This window comes from Dunckerocampus dactyliophorus, chromosome 14 (assembly GCF_027744805.1).
Source record: "Dunckerocampus dactyliophorus isolate RoL2022-P2 chromosome 14, RoL_Ddac_1.1, whole genome shotgun sequence".
Taxonomy (NCBI): domain Eukaryota; kingdom Metazoa; phylum Chordata; class Actinopteri; order Syngnathiformes; family Syngnathidae; genus Dunckerocampus; species Dunckerocampus dactyliophorus.
The window spans coordinates 15,876,488-15,903,647 of record NC_072832.1 but is presented as its reverse complement, the minus strand read 5'-3'; the positions used below and the strand labels follow the sequence as shown (position 1 = coordinate 15,903,647).

The following is a 27,160-nucleotide window of genomic DNA, read 5'->3' as shown; positions in this document are numbered from 1 at the left end:
GGGGATGTGCGTCTGAGAAAACCCACGCAAGTACAGGGAGAACATGCAAATTCCACACAGAGATGTTCCAGTGGAGATTCTGGAGATTCAGTGGACATGGTAACCACGAGTCCACCATGCCGCCCATTCTGTATCTCAGAAGTCACGAACTTACAACAAGTTCACTTACCTACAATGGAACACTTTGCCAAATGCTTTTTGACCCTTAATGTCACAGTGCTTCCTTTCTCTGGTTTAGATACACAATTCTCACATGAGAAAAAACACTTTCTGGCTGCTGTTATCAAGAAAAAGAGGACTGAGCAGGGGTCGCCGATTCCCACTGGACACCCGGCAAGCTGTCATACGTGAACTTCCTAAAGTTGTGACATGAGAAATTCAGTGAGAAATCATGTGAAGTTCTCACACCCGACTTTCATGAGAATTTAGGAGTGGCGTAAAAAATTAAACCAGGATACTTTAAAAACACAACAACCTCATGTGGAACACGAGTTCTTTTAAACATACACTCCTGATCAGATTTTAAGACCAGTTGAAAAATTGCAAGAATTCCCATTTTGCATGGTTGGATCTCAAGGAGGTCCTAAGTAGAGTTTCAAAATGCAAAAAGAAGACATGGGAGCGAGACAGAAACATTTTGAGCAAGCAATTTCATGTAAACAACCATTAAAGTGAAATAGGCTGTTCATCAGCTGATCAAAAGTTTAAAAAAAAACAAACCCCCTAAAATATATATATATATTTTTAAAGGACTCAGTAACGAGCAGCTGCGCCATTCTTGTTAATCACCTCCAAAATATTTTTGGGCATGCTTGATGCCAGTGTTTCACGGAGGGCATCCGCTGTCTGGAACTGATTTCCATTTGTGTAAACTTCCCTTGCCATCCATCCTCAAATGTTCTTAATTGGATTTAGATCAGGGGAACACGCAGGATGGTCCAAATGACTGAGGTTATTCCCCCCCGAAAGAATTCCTTTGTCAGATGGGGATGGTGAACTGCAGTGTTGTCCTGTTGAAAAACCCCACTCATTACCACACATATGAGGGTCTTCAGTATGATGGATGCCCCCTGCAACATCTCTACATAGCCAGCTGTCGTTTGACGCCCCTGCACAACCTGAAGCTCTGTTCCGTTGAAGGAAAAAGTTTAAAATGACTGTCTTACTGCGTCCAATCTCAGCAGCAATGGTGTGCTGTGAGAGGCCTTGTTATTTATGTTAGATTGTATTGTGGTCAGTGAGTGTAGTCACTGAAATGAAATCCAAATTAGTCATTGGTAAACTGTATAGGGCAGAAATGTCCAAACTTTATCCGGGGGCCGCATACAGAAAAATTGAAGAATGCGGGGGACCACTATGATACATTTAAAAATGAATTATACATTCAATTTTATGCATTAAAAATGCTAAAACCAACCCAATGTAGGTCAATATGTGCTACGCTATCTGAACCAAGTACGTATTATTTCATCATATATAGAGTAGTTGTGAGGTAATAAATGGCTTTGTGTGGCTTTTGTTTTAGCGTGCTGGCATTGTGTACACACTGCATGATTTTCATGATGTTATTTTGCCACAGTGTAGCATCTGGATGTATATTGTGTCATTTTAAAACAGACGTTTACCGACTTTTAAGCAGCCTTTCCATTGCATGGAGTAGGAGTGTATCGGTGCATACCTCAGTTTTAAAGTCACGGTTCGTTTCATTTTCGGTACAGTAAGGGAAGAAAATGCAAAACATGAAACTACTTATATTTTGTGTAAACTGCTTTAATGGCTTTTTTTAAGGTGAAACAAAAAAACTGCAACCTCCTGGCAGGTAATTCTCCAGTAAATACAATTCCCAAATTAAAAAAATAAAATATGCATATAGCACACAGAAAAACTGAAAGATGCGGGGGGCTACTTTGATACATTTTGTGCATTCAAAATGCTAAAACAGTCCAATGTTGATCAAAACGTTGACATCTTAGCTTTGTGTTACAGGTGACAAAGTAAATGAGTCTAATATCAAATAATCTATCTCATTAATACTGAATTAATTTTATCGTTAGAATATGCAGAGGGCCAATAAAAATAAGCTACGGGGTCACGACGGCCCCCGAGCCGCATTTTGGACACCACTGATATAGCGTGTTATGGTCATCATAAATTATGACAATTGAATTATTGTTGTTCGATTCTCCATTGGGCATCTCTGTGTGGAGTTTGCATGTTCTCCCCGTGCGTGTGTGGGTTTTCTCCGGGTACTCCGGTTTCCCCCCACATTCCAAAAACATGCATGTTAGGTTAATTGGCGACTCTAAATTGTCCATAGGTATGAATGTGAGTGTGAATGGTTGTTTGTCTATATGTGCCCTGCCTTTGGCTGGCGTCCAGTCCAGGGTATACCCCGCCTGTCGCCCGAAGTCAGCTGGGATAGGCTCCAGCATACCCCCGCAACCCTAATGAGGAGAAGCGGCATAGAAAATGGATGGATGGATGAATTATTGTTGCTACTTACAGTTCTATTTAATGCACTCTATTTTAGTGAGTATAACATACACGATGACACTTGTGCAGGTCTGGGTGAGCATGTATAATGCATGTTAAAGTGAAAGATGCTAAAGGTTAGAGTCATGCCCCCTAATGTGGGCACCTGATGATGAGATAAGGCACTTTAGGACCAGTGTGTTACAGTGGGGAGCAGCACTGAAGAAAAAGAAATAGAGGACGAGAAAAGTCATTAAGTGGGTAAGAAAGTAGTTAATTTGTGCCAGTATAGAAGCTGTCCAATATGCAAGTGGAGACCCCCCCCCCCCCATCAGCATCCTCGGTGAGAATGAAATAAATAACCAATGAATGGTCCACTCTTCTAGCGCGCGCCTCATCCCATCTCATGCATGGCTGCCAGTGATGGTCTACTGGGTGTCAGCTTTTATTGGCACGACACAAAGCAAGTGCCAAGACGCCCCGCCACACACTGGGCCTGTGGATAAAAGCAAGCAAAATGCCTCAGTGGAGGACAGTATAGTCATGTTGGGCTGGAACGAGGAAGTGCAGTGGAGAGGGGAGGGACTGAGGGCGCAGCTCCATGGGGCCGCGGCGCTGCGACCTTCTGCACATGGAGCCGGGGACAGTTGGAAGAACTTCATACTGCAAACTCAAGGAATAGCAGGTAAAGTGGCTTACCCTGACCTTTTTTTTTAACTAGGCGAGAGCCTCAAGAGCTATAAAAACAGGGCTGGAGTGGTACATGGGACGCAGTGCTGTCCATAGGTTTATTTTAAGTGACATGCACTTGCTGGAAAACGCTCCTGTAGAGTTTGGCTGCAGGTGCATCATCACATCCCGTCTCAACGCGTGCTTTTCTCTGCTGGGACGTGACACCAACTCGACGCTTTTAAAAACTAGACACGGGAAATTCATAACTCTTCCCAATGTAACTTCTTATAAAAAAGAGCCACAGAATTATTGGACATTTCGGAGCGTTTTCCACTTTTCTTGTGACTGTTTTCATGGGGGGGGGAAACGACGCATCATTTCCCGATTTCGAGTTCAACAATATCTCACTTTTCTAATCTTACTTTCCTTTTTTGTTGTTCGTTTCACCAATTTTGATAACAATTTCAAACATCCGTTTTTGTCTTCTGTTGTAACACCTGTTGCAACGGATGCGTGCACGACTGCAGTGTGTGAAAAATAAGATAGTAACATTTATTTGAACAATTATTTTACACAATAAAAGCCGGCTCAGACACACACTTCTTACCGTGACTGCTACAAAAGATCCATCGATAAATAATGTCATCATTTCCTGCAACCCAAAACTCATTTCACGCTCTCACCATTTTCTACATTGTGTAACGGGAAGAAAACGTATTTTACATTAAGTAGGACTAATTAAACTTCCTACAATGAGTTTTTCAACTCAAAATAAAAATAGACTAATCCAATCAGTCTAAAAATAAGCATAGGAATGAAGATATTTTCTCCTTGTTATCCCTAAAAACGGAATCAATGTCAAAAAGTGTGGCAGTTTCACTGACAATTAGTTTATGAAGAAATCCAACAATATATAAAAAATATAGTTGCCTTTTACATTAGTTTCTTTTTATGCAGTGGCTAAAATAGGTAACAATAAAAGGAAGGTTTCGTCCTGTAAATTTACTGAAGCAAACAGCAGACATTTCACAAAAAGCAACACTTCCCAAAAAATAATTTCAGTTTTCCGTCTATTTAAAACTTGGAAACACACCTGCATTTAAAAAAAAAAAATGTTGGTGGCAGTGTTGCAGGAGAAGTGTGCCTCATCAGAAGAAACAGGAGGCCGTGCAAGACAGGCAGTTATTAAAATGATTGTCTGAAGAGCAGACTAGTGAAGTGTGTCACATGCAAATGGGGGAAACTTCTCTTTAGTGCACCTTTGCTCCCCCGGTCACCCCCTCAATAGGCCCCCCCAGAACACATCTGCTAACTCTATCTTTCTACTTCCACCATCCATACATTTCATGAATTTCTGATGAGAAGCTCCTATACAGGATATAGAATATAACTTATTCCCATCATGATGGAGCACTCTATAACTTCATCCAATCTGCAGGCTAATTCCATGATATAAACTCACATATTCAAACTCACCTTAGGCTTTGTAGCAAATGTAACAACTAGGAAAGGTGTATTTGAGTTGGGGGGGGGGCTATGATATAACACACAAATTCAATAAACAGGAATATAAAATGTAATGGCATTTAAATATGTTTTATAATTTAGATAAAGTGAAATGACCTCACCTGGTTATGTCTGATTCCTTGACCGTTGTTTCCATCATGCGTAGCATTTTAAATATTGAAATATGCTTTGGCTTCGTCAGAGACCTTAGCATTGTTTATGTGCGGAAGTGTTTTATTTCTTTTGCTGTTGATTTTACACTCTTCAAGGTACGACCGCACAAGCCCATCCAGTCTAAGAAGTGTGTAAAATGTGCTTTTACCAGAGGTATTCATTTAACAATTCTGTGATTGTATGGTGAGGTGTTTGTGTCATATTTTGGTTTTAGTTTCCTAGCTCTCAATATGATGCAGTTCATGAATGCGCTTCGTTCAATTAACTCCTTTGTCAAATGTTGTGTTATTCCACTCTTTTATTCAGTGTTATTAAATTGTGCAGGTGTGAGTATATATTCCATTGATTTCAATGTACTATCATGGAAACATATGAATACACACACACACACACACACTACACACACACACGGGGCTCCAAAATTCGCTGCTGTGGTCTTCAGTATCTGTTAACGGTTTCGCTCTTTCTCATCTCCACCCTGCTCGCTGCTGTAGCTGTTTTGCGCCTCTCTATGAGCAGATGCCTCCACCCCCACCCTTTCCTCTTACAAATAAACACATATGTATACACACACACACACACACTCAGACGCACACACGACAACACGGGAGGAATAAGCCTGTCAACCCACAAGCCTCTTCCTGCCTCTCCTCACCTGTACTCAGACCAAAACTTTTCCAGTGCTCCTCCACACACACACACACACACACACACGTAAGTTGTTGAAAGTTATTTAAAATGAATAAAGCTGGGCGTACAGTCATGTGCTGCACAAATAAAGGCCTACGGAAAGTCATGTAAAAGCATAATGGTAAAATGCTCATGAGAATGAAACTAAATTGACTTCCTGACTCGCTATACTTTCCAGACGCCTATGCAAGTAGGTTTAGGTTGAAAGTCGGATCTTGGTTTTTTTTTTCTGGCAGCTTGCCCCCACCAACACATCCGTGTTTCCCCTCACACCATCTGCCCAGTAAAAAGGGCACAAGAGACTCTACCCCCCCTCTGCCTCCGACCTCCAAACTCCAGATGCAGAAGGTGGTGGTGCAGCTCACCGGAGTAGCACGCAAACACCCTGCGTGGTTTGCAGCAAATCATCTGCACCAGTGACCTTTGCCCCCCCTCCCTCTCCGAACACTTGGGCGTCTCGACTTGACTCCGCAAAATACTGTGGTGTTGCGACACATAAGCCCTGTCGCTTCCCACTGTTTGTTCCAAATGTGTGGAGCCATCTGTCAGTTAAACAGGAAGGCCTAGGTTCCCCTTCTCCCTTGGGCTTGTTTCGCTATTTTCGGGAGCTTCACTTCTCCCTGTGTGGCTGCTTGGCCTGGGCAGCGGCCCCACCAAGGGCTTCTTGAAGTGGCGGAGCCCAGGCCGAGGCTGTCGGGCCCATCTGCTGCAGGCTTGAGGTCCATCCATTATTAATGGGGCCACGAGCGCTGGTGACTCCTCAGATATTCAGCCCTGGCCGGACGAGCGCTTCTGGACTCAACTGTCTTCTCTTGCTCCGAAAAAAAAAACCAAATAAAGACAACTTCTCTGTCCTCCATCCTGTTCGTCTCTCTTGTTCAACTCTTTTCTCTCCACCTTCCTGTTGCAGTTGCTCTCCTGACTTCTTCAATCTATTTGTCGTCGATCTCCCTGACACCCTTGCCTCGCTCGGCCTTGGCACCCTCCTTTTAGGTTCCGACTGTGACTTGCGTGCGTCTGCGACGCGGCCACGGGCTCAGCCATGCATGCTCAGTGAATTAGAAAGAACACGAGCGGCGATCAGCTGGGCACGGCAAGCACACGCATCCTCAGTGACCTGGGGCCAGTTAATTTTCTGCTTAATTTTGCTGCAGTCACTTTGCATTTTTTAGATGATTACGTGGCAGGAAATTAACAATAAATAACAAATGTGGTCTGAAAGCCCGTTCCCGGTATATTCTGGCTACATTGGCGGGTTCCATCAGCCAAAGCCGGGCCAGCCTCTGATCTTAGCCTTGTAATGAAATTGTCTTGCAGTGTGACAAGAGTGATCTCACTCGGGTGACACCGAGCGCACCTTCTAGCTCTGTGCAATTCTTCCTGTGCCTGCTCTTGATTAAACAGACATACTTTTACATCTCAATCTCTCCCCCATTAGAGTACTTGCACCGCATGGAGACGGAAGAGGCCCAGGAAATGGCCCCCATGCCAGGTAACAGACTGCTTGCTGCTTGATTGAGCTATCGTGCGCGCACCAAAGACACGATAAAATTAAAATCACCACAAGGTCATTTGAGTCTTCCTGAGAGAGGTTGGTTGCGTGGAGACTGACGGGCGCTTGCTGATGTGTGTCACCCCAGGCCGAGACAGCCCCCCTGCCAACGATGCGGCCGAGGAGGCAGAGGAGCCCATGGCCGTCCCAGAGGACCTGTCAGCAGGCTCCGCCCACCAGCAGAACAACAGAGGGGAGAAAGGTATGCTCCAGACCACGTCTTGCTTGTCAAACTGAAAAGTTCAACTTAAACCTAAAATAGAGGCTGCAAATTTCACTATGGGCCTTAGAAACCTCCCCAAATAACACAAAAGTTTGTAATTATATTGGTATTTGAATAGCATAATCATGATGACTATTTTTAAAGTACCTACAACTTTACCAACAATTATTTAAGTGGGTTATGCTTGTTTAGTCATAATCTTATAACATATTTAAACCTCCAGGTATTGCAATGAGTGGCCTAAAGCAAAGATTCTCAACTGGTTTGGCTGCAAGAGCCACCGCGACTTCTTAAGCCTTGGTCACAACTGGACGATTTTTTTGGCCGTGCAATGTTTAGCGTTCCCCAAATCCCTGCGTTTTTTTTTTTTGTTCATGGAGAACGTAGTTGTGGGGACCATGAAGGAGTAAGATTTCAACACGCACGGAGGACGTACAAAATATATGAATGTGCGTCGGTTGCAGTAATTACATATGTGGGATGCACGTGTGGCACACGACAGACATTTTCCACATGCACGTGTGACATGCACACATTCTCAGACGTTGCAAGTGCAACGTACGAAAAAAATGACATTTTATCCAAACCTGACACCAGCAAAACGTACGAAAGACACACGTTGGCCGTACGGGCGACGCACTGAGAGGTACGGTGTGCGTAAGTTGGTCGAACGAAAGCTCTTGTAGAGTTTTTTTTGACATGACGAAGAACCTCTGCGGCCAGTCTACGGCTCGAAAATCCACACGTCACATGCGCACCCTCGTGCGTTTGTTGCGTTTTTATTGCACATAGACCAGCCACGGGAACCCGGTCGACCAGTTGTGACCTTGGCTTTAATGACAAGCCGTGACCCAAATTATGGAAATATTTAAACTCAAACTTCTCAAAGACAGTGCAGTTTGAATTTAAAATAAAGTAATCCCTCGTAATCGCGATTAATTGATTTTCAGACCCAACCGTGATAAGTGAATTTCCGCAAAGTAGGATTCCTTATTCATAAATTTAATATTTTTGTAGTTTGAGCATAGAAAACCTGTTTACAACATTGTGAATATGTTTTTCAACATAATTAGAGGCTTAGAGGAAGTTGAAACTTGCCGTGGGTTAGGGCTGCAACAGTAGCTCATGTTAGAGATGAATGTGTCTGTTGTGAGATAATTCAAACCTCCAATAAAAGCCTGTTTTTCCGGCTATCAAGTCTGGTGCTTGTGTGTCTCACCAAACATCACAGTTTACTGACGCCTAGTGACCAGTGTAGAACACTACATATCATCATAATGTCTTTGTATGCGTCTTCTGAATGCCTTATACTGTATTTCTATTTTAATTCATTTTGCCATTTTTATGCTTGAATTTCACCTAAATTTGGATTAAAAAAATGTCAAATTTGCTTAAATATGTTTATTTTTTACAACTACTAAGCCTCATTCAACCACGAAAGAGCATGATTTATGAATTAATATATTCAGTGTGTTATTTTGATACTCACATGGTACGTGTGGTGCAGTTGCGTTGTGTGTTCCATTTATGTTGACTCGGTTTTTGTTCACACCGCGAGTAGGGCGATAGGCGTGTGTGTTGATGACCACTTCTTTAAAGCCTTTAGAAGTATTAATAGATGACATCCGCAAGAAAACAGGTCCGAGACCCACCAGTAGTTTAATCACTCCCAAAGCAGCAGTTAAGTCAGAATCTGGTCAGCATCAAACGTTCAACATACACTGCATATATATACATATATATATATATATATATATATATATATATATTTTAAAACATGACACTTTGCACAGCAAGTGGGAATATTTTCAGTTTGTAATCCAAGGGCACACATTTAGATCATTGGCAGAAAAGGTTTTAAAAAAAAGTCTTCTGATCCATGGCATGTAATTAACAAGCTAAATCTTAAGGAATAGTTAATGTGGCCTTGATTTGAGTCTGCATGTCAACATCAAGCCAGGGAATATCACGGTGAAGCTAAGGATGCTAGGGAGCTCCCATCTGTGCTTTATATTTATCTCAAGTCCCCTAACATGGCTGTTATGGCCATATTTCATCTACGGTAATATTTGATTTGAGGCCTTATAAATCCCATTCTTATAGGCTATATGATGACTTCTCTCAGGTGCAGTTGATGTCCTTCAGTCACATAAATTGGACATGTATATTGATTGACCCCAAAAAAAGGCAAGCTTGTATCCTATCAGTGTTTTTCTACTCATCCAGATAACGGCAAAGATTAGCAGCACGCAGTGAGAAATGAAAAGCGAGAGGAAACTGAAATAGGATGTGTAAGAGTTTCCTCAGAAAGAAGTTGCCGTCAGACAATTTCAACACTCTGGGAGATAAAGAGTTCAGGAACATGGCCAGCAAGCTCGAAAGAATCATCATTGCATATCGCTGCACACCTGCACACACACACACATACACACGTACACACATACACACATTTATACAGCTGGTCTAGTTTGGTTGATAGACATTGAGCACATTGAGAAAAAAATAACATTGAATGGAAGATCTTGGAGCCAACATTGTTAGAATTAATGCAGAAATTGTATGTATGTGTGTAAGTGTGTGTGTGTGTGTGTGTGTGTGTGTGTGTGTGTGTGTTGCTTCCCTAAACACTCAACGTGAACCTGTGTAAGGAACTTGTGTCAATGTTACTGAGACAAAAAGTCTCAAATAAGCAATCTAGGTGACTTTTATATGACGCCCCCCTCCATCAGCGGTTTACATGTGGTGTGTCACTCAATTTACAAGCTTAACAAAAGGCAAATAAATACAAAAGAATCTGAAATACAATATAAAATATACAAAATATATATACTATACAATATAAAATATAAATAAAAATTCTGAAGCTAAGTCATTAAATAATAATAATAATAATAAATTCTAAACACAGCAATCAGCATCAAACAATTCAAATAACAACACAATAACTTGAATATATGCTAGATACAAAAACTAAAATATAAAATAAAAGTAGTTAAAAAAAAAGATATGTGAATATATAATAAAATAAATCTACAAAATCCATATAAAATACCTATACACACCTACATGCAAAACTATTTAAAAACTATGAAAAAAAGATGTATTAGGTATAATAATTGGTAGCAATATTCAACCCTTTTAGGAGTTAATAGTAGAATAGGAGAGAAGAATAGAATAGTTTTTATTGCCATGATACACATGTACAATGAGATTTAAAGCAGCTCTTTCTCTGTACAAAATATAAACGTATAAACAATATATGCAGAAATATTTACAACATAGAATAAACTAAGTACCCCAAATGATGCAAATTCATCTGGCTCAATAAATTGGGAACACTCCGAAACCACCTGCACAATTCAAGAGCAGTACCAAAAAATATGCATTAGTAAGTTTTTATATTCTACTAATGCTTGCATATGGTATCAATTGAACCCTCTTTATTAATGTGGTTGTAGTTTACAGTGGTGTAGAGCTGCACTGCATTGTAATGAGTGTTTCTAATATTATTCTAAGAAAATATTTTGGTTTCTATGTTTGTCAAAGCATTATTTTTCCTAAGCCTGAGTATAAGATCTCATTCAATCGTGCTTGTGAGCAAGTGGCAAGACGCAACGTTCCAGAATTCAACCCAGTGAAACAGGCACATTTTTTGGACTGAAAAGCAAAAGTTTGATGGGAGAAGGCAGACTGTTTGTGCATTAGCGCTCTCAGTATTACCTTGCACACAGGTTTCATCTCTGTCTGTAACAGGAACCCCCTGGCAGGCTCAGTGTGAGTTTCCACACAGCAGACAAGAACTAACACACTCGCTATCTAACTTCCCATATCTGCTGTCTATCAACACCAAAATGTCCCAATTACTTCTGCCACGGGACGTTCTTCTTCTCTGTTTGCAAATCAAGGGTAAGATTTATCCACATTGGCCCACTGTCGTTTTATTGCTGCGTGGTTTGTTTGTCTACCACGTGGTGTGACGCTCGCTTTCCAAAACAAGCAAATCAGGATATGTGACTGTGACAAACATATCAAGTCGAGAAACCTTGTTCCTACTCCCTGTTCGCTTGCAACTTCCCCATATCCATGAGCAGCCCGGCATTCACGGTTCCCTTCTGTCTGCTTCTGATCACACGAGAGCCCCGCTGCACTGAGAGACTGGGTTTCATAGTTCCAAGTTAATGACTGATTAGGATTCAGGGGTGTAGTCACTTAGGTTGTTTCTGAGCTCTGTTATATGCATCATGCATGCTGTATTGATAGAAAACCAACATATTCTTCTGTATATACACCAGGAGGAATTCAAGATTCTGTACAAAATATAGATCAGCTCTATCATGCCTACACATGCACGCTTGAGCTGCACTTCAAATGTCGCAAGTGCCAAAACAAAGTAATCATAGAAGCAATTCTGCAAAATATGGCAATAGATGTTCAATTTAAACATGATAATCCAGTGTTCAGCGAGCTGGATCATCGCTCAGATAATAAAAGTGCAGTTAAAGTAAATATCAAACTTGCACAAAAGTTTAAACTGCCCATTATAGGTATTGTAATTTCCTGTGTGTAAGACACAAAGGTGTTTTAGCCACACCCACTAAATTTAGAGAGAAAAACAGATTTGTGTATACATAAGCCACACACGTCCACGTCATAATGGCATTGTAGCGCATTGTAACGCAAGTCCGTGAGGACCAGGTAGCAATTTTATTGACAGGAGCCAATAATGAGCTGTGAGCTGTGTCAACCCATTGGAAATTACAGGAGGTTACTCGATACAACAGTCTTACTCAGTCTGTCATCTTACAAAGAACGCCAAACTCAGCCCACAGCAACTTAACACTCCAGAAATCACTTAACACACCGGCCTCCGGCTCCTCCTCTGGCTTCCTCTGGTGAACAGACAGAGGCAGCTGAATGAAGCAGCTTTGAAATGCTTTGAATGAAATGCTTTGTTGGGATGAAATGCAATATGGGAAGACGTAACAAAAAAATGTTTATATATACATAATATATAATATATATAATATATATTTTATATATATTATTATAAACTTGTATTGGTACTTGTATTGTATATTTTTTAGCTACCTTTTGAGTGTTAAGTTGCTGTGTGATGATTTGTAAGACGGCACTGTGAGTCAGACTGTTATATTGAGTAATGACCTCCGGCGATTTTCAATGGGTTGACAAACTCGTCGTGAGTTCCCTTATAGCTTGTGATTGGTGTCCTGAAGTAAAGGAGATGTCATGAGATTAGAACATTGCCATAAATTAGCTGTACCGCTGTATAAGGTGCAGGGTTCAAAGTTTAAGAAAAAAGAAGCGGCTTATACACCGAAAAATAATGATAATGATAGGCCAGTGTGAATGACACTAAAATAATGAATCAGCAATAATTGTAAAAATGTTTGGCAGTTTATAGAATTATTAGGGCTGTCATATGATTAAAATTTGTAATCAGATTAATCACAGTTTTCTAAAAAAATAATCATGATTAAACACCATTTGCAACTCTGTCTGTCATATGCCCATTTTTACTGTATTTTATTGTTAGAAAGATAAATGATAGGACAGGATTTATTTATATATATTTTTGTATTGTGGTAACAGTGCCAAATGAATTGAAAATGTAAACCTTCTTCTTGCTAAAATATACCACACATATATCTATTTGCGTAACGCTAATCTCTTTTGAATCAGACGTTAAGTGTGTTATTATGAGCAATGAAGGGTTGCAGTCGATGACAACGCATAACACACATGCACGTGCGTAGTATAGATGTTGTGATCTTCGGAGTGTCCATGAATGCACCTCGCAGTCATGAGAGACAATGAGGAAGCGTTGTTCCCAGGACGAACAGACTAAAGACGTGTTTGTGAGTTGGACGCAGCGCTGCTGTTGATTTGTTCAGGTCAGAATAAAGTTCAGGCTCTTTGTCACTACGTGGGGGGGCAACAGCGTGCCGCCGCCTGCCGTCATGACAGAGAGGCAGAGATAATATAATATATCCTTGCTGCTTGTTCTTGCTTGGGGCCCATATACATGCATCAGACATGCAGTGGAGTGCAGTACAGTTATTACAGGTGCTATGATACTGACTTACATTTCACTTGAAATATTAAGCTTTTTTTCCACATGGATGTCACAAAAAGACATGGAAATGTGTCTGAAAGCCTTTTTCTGCCAAGCAAAAAACTAAATTACCAGTGAATAAAATGCGTTTTATTGAAAATGAGGCCCTCGGGCTCAAGCAAAAAAAGAAAAGCCAACCTATTTCAGTTACATGTTGTTTTACAATTCCTTTCCCGTGCTTCCCTTTCTGTCACTTCTCCATAATTCTTGGTATTTCAGTTAGACAGGCCCTCTTTCTGATGCTTCCCCTTTTCCATGGATTCCAATGTTTCGTGATATCCACTTCTTCCTCTTCAGTTGTAAAAGCAGAGGGCTTGAAGCGTAGGGGAAATCAGGCTGTGAACATGACATGAAAACCACAGCTTGGCAACTTGCATGATGTGTCAGTGTGACATCTCTGCAATACTTCTAAAGTCATCTGTTGGCAAAAGAAAGAGAAGGTTGTTCTTATGCAGAGGACACTTCTCTTTCCTGAAACATCACAAGTCGGATAGAAATATACTTTGTCGTTATCATTCACGCACAGCGTGCTAATAATGCACAGGCTCGGACGAGGGCGAAAATGACAAAAGCGCGTGTGCATGTCGATGGTACGCTGCTGCTGCCGTCGTCCTTATTTTCACACGACTTCCTGTGACTCTGTTTCCTGTTTATCTCGCTGTCGTTTCTTTCACCAAAATGCGATGGTGTGAGATGATCTGCATCTTTCTTCATCTCAGCGCTGACAGCATGCAACTTTTCCACCTGTGAATCAACATTTTGCTTCAGGGAGAAATCTGCAGCGTGAAACACCGCACTTGGCATCAACAATCATGTCAAAAGTGCAACATTTAACAACAGCGACGTTTAAAGACAATTTAAGAAAATCAATGTTTTGTACAATTTACAAATTATAAATGTGTCTCCATTGTGCAATACTCTTGCAACTTTCGGCATATACGGTAATATTTGCATTCTGTGATGTCTCCAGAGATAAAAATATAATACACTACTTGCATGAATGGATCTAAATCTCTGATCAAAATATGATGTTTTTATTGGGTAACCCAGGTGCACAATTCCCCAACAGGACGTTACCTAGGATACCTTGCAGGTTTTATTAGTATACAATATTTTATTATTATTATTATATAATATCTATTATAAAGTTTTTATATTATTATTAGGATAAACAGTATGTACTGTATGTACATCAGTGTGTATTTTCATATTCACTTCGTCCATGGGGTGCAGTTACATTGTGTGTTCCACATGTCTTACTTGTGCTGTTTTTGTTTGCACCGTGACTGACGGAGGCGGATGACCACTTGTTGGTCTGTGTTAGAGTGTTAAAATTGTTTTTTGTGGCTGGTCTGAGAATGTAACCCCTGTGAACAGCGACGATCTAATCTATTGCAGGATTTAGAGTAAATGCAGAAACAAAACTATGTGTTATAAAGTAGCATTTAGCGTATTGACACAAACAGTAGTCAACCCTGAATATAAAACGGGCCCTCTTTTTCCAGACCTGTTTTGGACAAAATCAAAAAAGCCAAAAAAAAATGACAAAATGATTTAAGTTTTTTTCTGTCACATTTTTGTTATCAGTGAAATAACAACTGCTGTTTTGCTTTATTGATCACCAATGACATCGTAAATCCTCCTCAGTTGTTGCTTAACTTGCCATGTGAGCCGTGTGAGCCATGTGTCATGGCCGAATCTCTCCAGTTCACTTGTGTGTGTGAGTGACAGAAGGGAGAATTGGCACCACCTGCTGGTTTTTATGTGTAACCCGAATATAAGACGATTTGTCTTTTTCAGACTTCTTTCCAGGGGAAAAAAGACTTGTTTTATATATTATGTTATATATTTAAATAAAATTAAATTCTGACTCGTGTTTATACCTACAATATTCAAGTAACAATGACACATAAACAAACGTGACAACTCAAGAGAACCAAATTAAATATAACATATTGTGAAAAACATAAAATAACATAAGTTGTTTGCATTAGCCATTTAGATGTATTTACATGGATAATACATTGAGGGGGAATAATGAGAGTCACATCATATTAGAAAAGGCATTCTTCCATACTTGTATTTCATTGGACAGCGACAGTATTGATTCTTGATGCTGGTGATAAATGACAATATTTGTCCCACACCACCTCCTACTTTGAAGCTCTGTACTTGGTCTTTAGTTTTGAATTACTGGGCGGGGGTTTGAGTAAATGAGTTTGAATTGTGTGTAGTATCAATCTGTACATTGATGATGACAGGAATCGGTCCGCTTACACTGCAGTCACATTTTCAGATAACTAAGATTAGGGGTGTCAAATTAAAGCGCTCCCATTGTAGTTGGGAGGGCAAGGTGAGGAGCGGTGAGGAGCGGAGAGGAGATGTGAAAATGGAGGAGCATGTAAGTTGTTCATCCAATGAATGGAAAATTAATATTTAAAAATGCTCTGACGGGCCCATTGATAAAGGTAGAATGATATCTAACAAAGGTGTTGCAAACTGCATCCAATCATAAAAGCCACCTTGCAGGGCTACAGTGATGACCAAAATTAGCAAAATGTACAACGGCAAAAAGATTTGCCCAACTGTGTTCAATACTTTTATTTCCCAGAAAAATGTCCTTACTGTTTTTTTGATGTGTTCTTCAGTGCTTTATATGGACTTGATGTTTGATTTTATTTTTATTTTCTAATAATTTGGAGTTTAACAAAAGAACACAGCAATATTCCCCCCGGTGGTCAAAACTAAAGGTGGCAGGCAGCGCTTGGGATTAGTCTCAAATACAGCGGAACGTAAATGGCTAGGACTTCATCTGTTCAAGTCTGTTAAAAACAATAAATGGCTTTATAAAGTCACTTTTTCTGTTATATATCAGTGTTTTGATATGCCACAATAATGTAATGAATCTAAATGAAATACCTCAAGGTGAGGGTGTTTTTCAGCAATTTTTAGGTGAGATTTTAAAAAGAGATTAATTAGATCAATTAATTTCAGATAATAATTAATTAATCTTCCATGTTTTAAATGTCTTGATAGCACAACCTAAGATATCTTATCTGATATTTATCCACATATCCACAAATGAATTAAGGGCTGATGTGTATCTGGGGACATCCGACATCATGTGATTTTATTGCTTACACCATGATGCGGATCTGAAGAGGGCCCGTTAGCGTGTGTAGTGTACTTGGTTGAAGAGACACATTTAGGGACTAAATTAATTGGTCTTGGCGAATAAGAAAAAAACGAGAGACATGGTAGTTTAAAGAAGAAAGAAAAACACATTCTATTGCCCTCCTAAAGGTCTTTCAGACCAGGTAAAGGTCAAAGAGAGGCCACATCATATATTCATATGTCACACGAGCTAATCATACTATTAGACTGCTCATCTCTCGTTCTATATAACTTCATGACAGAATCTTGCTCTCCTTCTAAACCGTGGCCCTCCCCCTCCCCCTTGCCCTCTTTTCCAGCCTGTAACATTAAAGTTGAGGCTCGCAGTGATGAGGAGAATGGGCTGGCCTGTGACATGAATGGCGTGGAGGAGGAGGAGTGCGCGGAAGACTTGCGCGTGATCGATGCCTCGGGGGCCAAGGTGAACGGCTCACAGCCGAGTCCCGAAGCCAAGGTCTTCTCCTCGGCTGGCGGCATCCGGCTGCCCAACGGGAAGCTCAAGTGCGATATCTGTGGGATAGTTTGTATTGGCCCCAATGTGTTGATGGTGCACAAGCGAAGCCACACTGGTAAGCCACCTGCAATACATCATGCCCTCCATTTGCACCCATGTTCCATGTCAGCACTGTATTTGAGGATGGATGAGGGGCGGCAAAGTGGCTTTGCCCCTTGTTTAGAAGATGAATTCAGATTTAGAAATGAAGACATCAAAGTGGGCGTCCTCTTGTTTCTGTTTGTGTTTCCTCACAAACAATAGTAATAGTCAGTATACTTTTGGCTGTATGGATGCAGACCTTTCCGATCATGTTTGAAATACACCATTAGCATGCTCAGCAAGTAAACACCACGTGACAAGCAAACAGTATCACCTTATTGTGCAATCAAGCAATAAAGATAATCTTGAAAAAAAAACTTGCCTATTTGAGAAACAGGGGCTCCCGATGCAGCAATTAAGTGGGATCTCCATGCATTCACAAATATCTGGCTATTAAAAGTGTTTCAAAAATTGTGAATTGATATTCTATCATAATGAACCCAAACCAGTGGTGGGGAACATTTTTGAAAAAGGCACTTAACTGTCAAGCTGTAGAAACTAATGACACTCAAAGTGGAATAAAGGAACAGTCGACTAATGTAAATGCAAAAGAAAGTACAATAAAAGATATAATGAAGTGCCTCCTTTTTGAATAGAGAATTTTCTGTGGTGAGTCTTTGCTCCTGAAATGCATTTTTAATGAATTTCCCCTTTTATATCTTTTTGCTGCTTCACTGGTGACTCTTATTTTATTGAGAGGGACGGGTTAAAAAAAAAAAAAAGCCATATTAAAAGGTTCTCACAGAATGCCACAACACTCGGAGAGGCTGGATATTGGTTTATTCCAGGAGCGCTGATCAGGAAGACTGGCTCTCAACACAAAGTGTTTCCTTCACTTTATTCAAATGAGGCTGAATTTGCATTGTGATGTGCTGCTCTTATTTTAGAGATGAAGAAGAGGAAAAAATGAGATTTTCAGATCAAATTGACCCAGGCAATGGTGCATTACGGAACTGGCAGGCTGAGTCTGAAAGGCTCTTGTTCGATCAGAGCAGCAGGAGTTGATGGGGCAGGGGGAGCACGGAGGGATGGAGCGTCACTGTGGAACTCCCCCACACGTTCAACCCTGGAGTCCCTCCATCATCTCACTTGTTCTGGTTCCCCCGGATGCTTGTAACAGAGTGACCCCACATTCCCACTGGAGCAGCTTGCTCTTTCACTCTTAAATCAGTGGAAAAATGAATGAAACTGAATAGCGTGCTTGTAAAATAAGTCATTTCATCATCCACTTAATAGTATTTTGTGTGTGATGTGTTCTTGTTCACAGGAGAACGTCCCTTCCAGTGCAACCAGTGTGGGGCTTCTTTCACCCAGAAAGGAAACCTGCTGCGTCACATCAAGCTGCACTCTGGAGAAAAACCCTTCAAGTGTCACCTTTGCAGCTATGCCTGTCGTAGGAGGGATGCCCTCACCGGACACTTACGCACCCACTCTGGTGAGTAGATGCACTGCAATGATGGCTCACTGATGAAAACATGAGGTTAAATAACATCCTTGTTTAGCAGCGCAGCTACAGTGCATACTGCAGGTCAATCAGAGTTCCTTTCTTGGAGTTATACATGTGGTAATATGTGCAAATGCCTTGTTTACCGTACATATGCTCTGTAAAAAGACACAAAGATTTTTTTCTCACTATCTGAAATTAAATCGGACTAAACTTTTCCTGTTTTAGTTCAGTTTGGATTATTAATTGCTAAATGCTGCAATTAAGAGAGAATATTTTAGATACTTTTTTATTACTTTCGTCAAAGTCAAATGTTGACATACATTTCCTTAGTATTTGGAAGCATTGCCTTTAAACTGTAAGACTTGGGTGAAATGTTTTCCGTATCCTTCCATAAGCGTCTCACAATAGTTTACTGGAATTCTGTCCCGTTCCTCCTGACAGAACTGCTGTAGCTCAGTCAGGTTTGGAGGCCTGCCCACAAATACTCTATAGAATTGAGATCATGTCCACTCCAAAACATTGACTTTCTTGTCCTTAGGCTGCTTTGTGACCATTTGTGGCCAAGCTTCAACTTCCTGGCGGATGGCTTGAGATGTTGCTTCAATATTTCCACATGATGTTCTTTCTTCATAAAGCCATCTATTTTATGAAGCGCACCAGTTCCTCCTGCAGCAAAACAGCTCCATAAAATGATGCTGTTCTCAGATTTACAAGCGTGCTCCTTTTCCCTCCAAATGTAACGACGGTCTTTATGGCAAAACAGTTCCACTTTGGTTTCATCAGACCACAGGTCATGTGTCCAAAGATGATGGTCTTTGTCCCTGTGTACATTTGCAAACTGTAACTGTTCTTAATGTTTCTTTGGGATGAATGGCTTCTTCTTGGTAGAGTGGCCGAGCCCTTGTCGATACAAGACTCGTTTGACTATGGATAATGACACACTCTTATCAGCTTCAGCCATCATCTTCACAAGATGTTAGCTTTGGTTCTGGGGTTGATTCGCACATTGCGGACCAAAATATGTTCATCTCTGAGTCATAGAACACGTCCTTTTCCTGAACGGTATGATGGCTGGACATTGCGAGTGCCACGAGACCCTCAGTAGAACAAGACGAGACTTTAACCTCACTTTTAAGAAAAGTACAATCAAAAAATATATGACAATATATATTGCAATCTACTCATCTAAGTTCTACTACGTTACACTCTGTGTGTGTATGCTAGCGGCCCCGCCCCCACCCAACGAGACAAAGAGACTGCTGTCGTTCTATGGAACAAAACGCAGAGGGAACTCTCTGTATTGAGGCGAGAGGCGAGGAAAACAGACACATTTAACACATAAAATTATTGAGGTCATTTTCATTTATTGTGTGAATAATTAATTTAGGGCCGCACGGTGGACGAGTGGTTGGCATGTTGGCACAGTCAGGAGATCAAGAAGGACTGGTCCTAGAGTTTGCATGTTCTGCCCGTGTGTGTGTGGGTTTTCTCCGGGTACTCCGGTTTCCTCCCACATTCCAAAAACATGCATGTTAGGTTAATTGGTGACTCTAAATTGTCCATAGGTATGAATGTGAGTGTGAATGGTTGTTTGTCTATATGTGCCCTGCCATTGGCTGGCGACCAGTCCAGGGTGTACCCCGCCTCTTGCCCGAAGTCAGCTGGGATAGCTTCCAGGATACCCCCGCGACCCTAATGAGGATAAGCGGCATAGAAAATGGAAAGACACAGTCATTTGACGTTTGACTTTGAAGAGAGTTAATTTTAAAAAAGTCTTTAAAATATACATAATTGCAGCATTTAGTGAATAAAATATATTTTTTGGTAATCCTAACTGACCTAAAACAGGAAAAGTTTATTCTGATTTAATTTAAGATAGTGAGAAAAAAATTTTTGTTTGTTTTTACACAGTGTATGTAAACTTCAACTGTACATGGATCTATCTAATAAACCTCCAGGTGTGGTGGTGCAAAAAGTGCAGATTTCTGGAATCCCCAAATTTGAAAGCTTCATCCCAGTAATTTCCCAGAAGCCGACACTTATACCATCCCATGAAAGCAGAGTCTTTCACTTCTTCACCAAATCTTGTTTTAAATTTGATACCAACAAATTATACCCAACTATAACCCCAGCTATAATCATTGAATTCATTCATCAATTCATTTCAGTTGAGGTACCGAGATGAATTACCTTTTCAAAGACACAGTAGCTCGCCACTTTTTGCGTGAGCTACATCCCATGCTTACCAGCAAATGGTGAAAATCTGCGAGTAATACATCTGTAACAATGTCAAGTGCATGCTACGCTGGCTCGCTGCATGACACCTGACACCCCCATCAGCAGTGTAGTCAATCAACAGTGACTTACCCCTCACTTGGTCCCGTGAGCCCAGCTCTGGTTGGATTTTGGTGATGGGAAAAGTAGTAGTTGCTGGGGTTACTTAAGTGAAGAGTTTGTCTTCTCAAAACAATATGTGTTCGAAAGAGTAATTTTTTGTCATTTGCATGACAAAAATGCCTCTTAGAAAAAATCAGACCTCGCTGGGCTTTACTTTCTCCGAAGTCGGATTAATGCACGCTATCGGTTGTCCATCGTGATGAAGATGCATCCGCCGCGAGCGTCGCAGCCGTCTTGTTTACGTATGTGTTCCACAGGGGTCGTAGCCATCCATGGCAAATGGTGATTAATCATGATTAATTCATTTGAAAAGTGTAATTAATTTGATGAAATGTTTAATCATTTGACAGCCCTAGTTAAAATAGGTGGCTTTTTTTAAAAGTGCTGAACATTTTACCTGTATTATCACATATTTATAAATTATTACCGACTTATGGTGAATGAGATGTGTTTTCTGCAGAAAAAATATTTTTTGTTAACCAAAAATCCACAGATTTGCACGACCATGTTTGCTAAATAGCGAATGTGTAATTTATTTACATTCACCTGCATATAGTTTATACTAATTACTAATTGTTCATATATCAAGTATGTTTGTTGTTGTTCTCCAGTTGGAAAACCACACAAATGCGCCTACTGTGGGCGGAGTTACAAGCAGCGCAGCTCACTGGAGGAGCACAAGGAGCGATGTCACAACTACCTCCAGTGTATGGGCCTGCAGAACAGCATCTACACAGGTTGGTGTCTACGCACAATGCAGCACAGCACCGTGTTACTAAACGCAGCAAAAGGTCATATGTAAGTCATATTTAATGTCTGACAGACACTGAACATTGCATGTATCTTTTCTCATAGATTCAATGAATACACCCGAAAATACATGTAAATGGGAGCGTCTGTGTAGGCTCTCAGTCGTACAGGAGTTGTCCAACGAGGGAAAGGCTTTTTGAGACGTCATCTGTACTTCTGTGAAGAAGGTGTTGGACGTTTCGGTCCTCATCCGAAGAGCTTCGTCAGCGAACTAACAAGTGCTGGTAGCCTAGGCCTTAAATACAGTAAGAGTGGGCGGAATTGGTGTGCCAAGCTCGTCGGATGAGGAGCGAAACGTCCGACACCTTCTTCACAGAAGTACAGATGACGTCTCAAGAAGCCTTTCCCTCGTATGTAAATGGGAGCTTAAGCTGACAGATTGATCCTTTATCTGTGCACTAGTAAGGGGTATGTGTTGAAATAGTGCTCTCCTCAATAAAAATTAAATAAACAACAAAAAAGCTTACGGGTTATGGTTTTTTGGAAAGGAAAATGCCCTTCTGCACTTACAGTAATTAACCAACTCCAAATATTTTGACTCTAAACCTCCTTCTCTGTCTTGCTTTCCAGTAGTAAAGGAAGAAAGCAGCCAGAATGAAGAGAGGGAAGACTTAAGCCAGACGGGATCTGACAGAGCCTTGGTGCTAGACAGGCTAGCTAATAATGTAGCTAAGCGTAAGAGCACTATGCCACAGAAGTTTGTGGGTAAGGGCTGAAATCTGCTTGCTTTGTGTCAATACAAATAACAAATACCAACCGATGTAATAATGCTGTGCCGCTGATCCTGCAATATGTCGGTACCACTTTCCAATCAGGGTACCTTCATGAAGGGTTTAGGATACGGTTACTCCTTAGTTGGTTTTAAACCTTTTTTTTGTACTAAAGGGATATAAGCAGTAAAAATAATAGTGATCGATCTCTGCTGTTTTGCCCCTTTGTAAGCTATACCTGGTAATTACTTGTTATTAACTCAGTTTACCAGTTCAAACTTTGGACACGCTTGCTCATGCTTCAAATGATATGGTATGGTTTACAGTGGTACTTCGCTTTTCATTATTCATTTATTTAGTAGTATTTTATTCCATTTTTCCCATAGGAAATAAATCCAGTGAATTTGTTGCAGACACCCAAGTTCTGTTTTAGGACTAGGTGGATCAATCCCCGAATGGACATAGATACCTGGGGCATGAATGTTAAAAAAAATGGAAATGGATGGATGGCTAGAACTTGATGTTGATCTTCGTACTTTCTTGAGGCCTTTCTTGAATTCAGCTGTGTTTCTCACCTTCTTTATCAAATTGCTAGCGCTTTTTTTTGGCCCCGTGGTGGGTTATTTAGCAGTCACACTCAATAAAAAAATGCAACGACAGTGAATCAGCCATGCGTAGGGTGCATTTTTTTGGGCACTCAATTTCATGAAATGATACAGTCCAGGGCAAACGAACTAGTTTGCTATGCGCCATATTGTACGATAACCGAGACAGCGTATGAAAACAGTGGCCACATTTAGTCAAATATTTTGTCAGAAACCTTATCACACAATAACTGGCGTGTTGGAAAACTGAGTTTTGACTGTATTTGTTTCGGACATACTGAACAATTACGTTCACACCATTCTACATGTCCGAAAAGGATTCGGAAGAAGCGGAGCTTATTTCTTAAATGGTCAAAGAGCGTTTAAATGAGAAAATGTCTCCAAACTTTTGACTGGTAATTCCACTTTGGGCTCACTTGCAGCTTATAGACACTGTGGGATGGGTATTTAAGAAAATAGGTAACTATAAGTGTGATTTATTCATTTTACTGTCATTATAAAGAATTTATGCCAACTGTGTCCAGTGTATGCAGAGAAATTGGCCTCTCATTCGTTTAAGAGTACTCTTTGGGTGTATTGTGTGATTACAACAATGCAGTCAGAGGATGTAGGTCCAACACACAGCCAACATGTGTGTGCTTCCTCAGGTGAGAAGCGTCTGTCGGACCTCTCCTACGACGGAGCACCGGAGCAGCTGATTCAGCCCCACGTCATCGACCAGGCAATCAACAGCGCTATCAGCTACCTGGGGGCAGAGTCGCTCCGGCCATTGGTCCAACCCTCCCCAGCCTCCTCCTCCGACGTGGGCCTGGGAACCATGTATCCGCTGCACAAGTCTGCCCCAGAGGCCCACTCGGGGACAGGTCACGGCCTGTCAGCCAAAGACAGTGCAGCCGAGAATCTGCTTCTGCTCTCCAAGTCCAAGTCTGCCTCTAGCGAGAAGGACGGCTCTCCGAGCCACAGCGGCCAAGACTCCACTGACACGGAGAGTAACAACGGGGATAGAGCAGGCGGGGCGGCCCCCGGCCTCATCTACCTGACCAATCACATCACCTCGGGAGTGCGGAACGGCGCGCTTCCCCTGGTGAAAGAGGAGCAGCAGCGGCAGTATGAGGCCATCCGGGCCAGCATGGAGATGGCCTCTGAGGGCTTCAAGGTGATGACAGCGGACGGCGAGCAGGTGAGGGCGTACAGGTGCGAACATTGCCGTGTCCTCTTCCTGGACCACGTCATGTACACCATACACATGGGCTGCCACGGCTTCAGAGACCCCTTTGAGTGCAACCTCTGTGGCCATCGCAGTCAAGACCGATACGAGTTCTCCTCTCACATAACACGAGGGGAGCATCGCTACTGAGTCCGTAACACATGCTCACACACACAAGAAATGCCTGGAAGCGCATATGGGAAATGTTCATGCGCGAAAGTGTGGTTTTATACATGTGCACATATACGTGTGCATGTTCCTTGCATACAGAAGCAGTCTTACTCTCATTTCAAATATGAAAAAGAAACAAAATAATGTTCCGTGAAGACAAAATAGCAAAATAGCGTGCCTGCAAATTTCAAACTAGAAACGTTCTATAAACAGTGTTGGGCCGATTACTTTTAAAAAAGTGGTAAGTTGTAGTTACTTTGCCAAAAAGTATTAACTTAGTAACTGAACTACTCCTTCATAAATTAGATTTTTGAGAGGTATTTCGCATTTCTCTACCAAAAACGCTAGGGGGCCGTGCTTTCCTGAGAGTGAGCAACCACAACTCATGTTGACTAGCTATTTAGCTTCCTGTGTGGTAGCAATGAACAACGCTGATTGAAACGATATGGTTGATGTAGATATCAGTGCATAACAGCGTGAGTAAAACTTCACTGTCGGTAATGGTAACGGCGCTGTAACGTTTGAAATGATAATTCATTAGATTACCTGTTACTGGAAAACAATGACGGTGTTAGCAATGCCGTCATTTTTAGCACCATTACTCCCAACACTGGTTATAAATTGTGTATGTACGGTATAGACATGTTTTTTTTCTCATCCAAAAAACAGACAGCAACTTTTATTTTCTTGTTTTAGACTTAAAAATGTACACGCGTGTGTACTGACGTGTGTAAAATGCCAACAAAATGTTTTCAATGTAAATGTCTATGAAATACAATCAATCCAAAATGTCAATGTAGATAACTCACACATCATATTCTTTTCATTTTATAACCTGTATTCTCATACTTGTATCAGCCTTCCTCATATTTTTATTTATATGACATGTACCTGCCCGTCTGTTTTGTATTTATTACAGTGATTGGTGTTTGTGAGTAGAATAGTTCATAGAAGCTGGTCAGCTTGTATTAAATGTGTTCAAGGTGAATTACACAACTGCTTCTTAAAGGCAAAGAAAATGTTTAACTGGTCATTTCTTTCATTCAATCCTGTGTGCAGAAAATTTATGACACTCCCAAAAGTTCCGCTGTTTGAGGTTTAAAGGAAAACTGCACTTTTTTTGGAATAATGCCCATCATCCACAATCCTTATGAGACACAAACACCTATGTCTTTCTCTTTTCTGTGCGTTCTAAAGATATAAAAACAGTTAAAAAGACGCAGCTAAGAATGCACATAATGAGAAACACTTATTCCGCCTATGAAGCCTTCTGAAAAACACTCCACAAAGCGCCAACAACGCTCCATTTACATACAGTATAAGGTAACGGACATATTAACCAATCTACAGCGACATTGGTATTATTTTGATTAACACTTACGCCGGTCGAACTAGGTTACTTGCGCATCGACACCTTGCCACGCCACACACCGCTAGCTGCTAGCCGACTAGCAACTAGCTTCACCACACACACGCCAACACTGCACTCTCGGTGGCTTGGGCCACTACCGAAAGGTAGCGCTACATATTGGAGCTGCTTTGGAAAAGTTAACGCTAGGTGCAGGTGTTTGTTTCTATGTTGCTATGTGAAATCAACACGCCCGGGAAGGAAGTTGGGGTCCAAAATACTGTAAGTATGACATGTTATCATGAATGTATGATCACAGCATGGATATAAAACCTTAAAACCTTGTTGGAGGTTTTTGGAGGCGTTTTAATGCGGTCTTTGTAGGCGGCATAGGTGTGTCCCCTTACGTGCAGTAGTGAGCTCTCTTTTTATCTGTTTTTATATCTTTGGAAACCACAATAAAGAGAAACATAAAGATTGTGGATGATGGGCAAATTTTTTTTAAAAAGTGCAATTTTGGGAGTTCAGGCTGGCAAAATATCAATAAAGGATATTTTCTTTAAGTGGGAAGAATGTTGGATTTATTTGTATTCTTATGATTTAAAAAAACAATAGAAATGTGTTGGTTATATAGCAAGTTGCTCCAAGACAGGGAGTGCATCCTTGCATTCCCACATGCATAACGTTTCCCAAGCACATATAGAAAATAGTTGATTACCTTTGCAAAAAATGATGAGGATTTCACATACAGTACAAAAAGAGTGGCCAATCTTTCAAAGAAAAAGGTGTTAGGTGCTTTTGTCAAGGAGTGAATGACAAAAACATTTCCTAAAAATCCTTAAGACAACATAAATGAAACATTAAAATGATGTAACGTTTGTGAATTCATTAAAAAAACACTACTGTACTATTGCAATTATTGTGGCAAAGAATAACATTTTTTTTCTGCTCTGGGTCATGTCTCCAATTTTCTGCGACAGTTTTCAATAAATGAACTGACCTCCTCTTACAGCTGGGGTGTCCATACTTTTACCAGCGAGGGCCACATACTGAAAAATGAAAGGAAGCAAGGGCCACTTTGATCTTTAGTAAACCAACACATAGAGAAATGCTAAGAAGCTATATGAAGCTCAAGACAAAACTGCATTTCACCTTTGTAATATCGGTGAAATGCTACTAAAAATCTTCCATAATAATACAAGTTTATTCTTGTAAAATTGCGAAAATTGTTCTTCATTGGATTACGACTTTTTTTCTTAGTATTTTGACTTTAT

General features: G+C 40.8%; 1 protein-coding gene across 6 annotated transcripts; it reads left to right on the top strand.

Annotated features, from left to right (window-relative positions):
* Nucleotides 1-3,008: 3,008 nt before the first annotated feature.
* Nucleotides 3,009-27,160, top strand: ikzf1 (IKAROS family zinc finger 1 (Ikaros)). 6 transcript variants are annotated; one of them, XM_054798530.1, is made up of 8 exons: nucleotides 3,009-3,157; nucleotides 6,953-7,006; nucleotides 7,155-7,268; nucleotides 16,896-17,165; nucleotides 18,459-18,626; nucleotides 21,647-21,772; nucleotides 22,419-22,550; nucleotides 23,808-27,160. In XM_054798530.1, the coding sequence occupies exons 1-8, from the start codon at nucleotides 3,016-3,018 to the stop codon at nucleotides 24,515-24,517; spliced, it is 1,716 nt and encodes a 571-aa protein (XP_054654505.1). In that variant the 5' UTR covers nucleotides 3,009-3,015; the 3' UTR covers nucleotides 24,518-27,160. The 6 variants fall into 6 exon arrangements, with proteins under 6 accessions (XP_054654505.1, XP_054654504.1, XP_054654506.1 ...); XM_054798529.1 differs by having other exon boundaries at nucleotides 22,416-22,550; XM_054798531.1 differs by lacking the exon at nucleotides 22,419-22,550 and having other exon boundaries at nucleotides 3,010-3,157.

Excerpts from the sequence above, each read along its gene's own strand:
- ikzf1 (XM_054798529.1), top strand. The coding sequence starts at position 3,016 with ATGTTGGGCTGGAACGAGGAAGTGCAGTGGAGAGGGGAGGGACTGAGG. Across the intron at positions 7,007-7,154 it reads GGAAATGGCCCCCATGCCAG|GCCGAGACAGCCCCCCTGCC; the intron begins GTAACAGACTGC and ends GTGTCACCCCAG. Across the intron at positions 7,269-16,895 it reads GAACAACAGAGGGGAGAAAG|CCTGTAACATTAAAGTTGAG; the intron begins GTATGCTCCAGA and ends CCTCTTTTCCAG.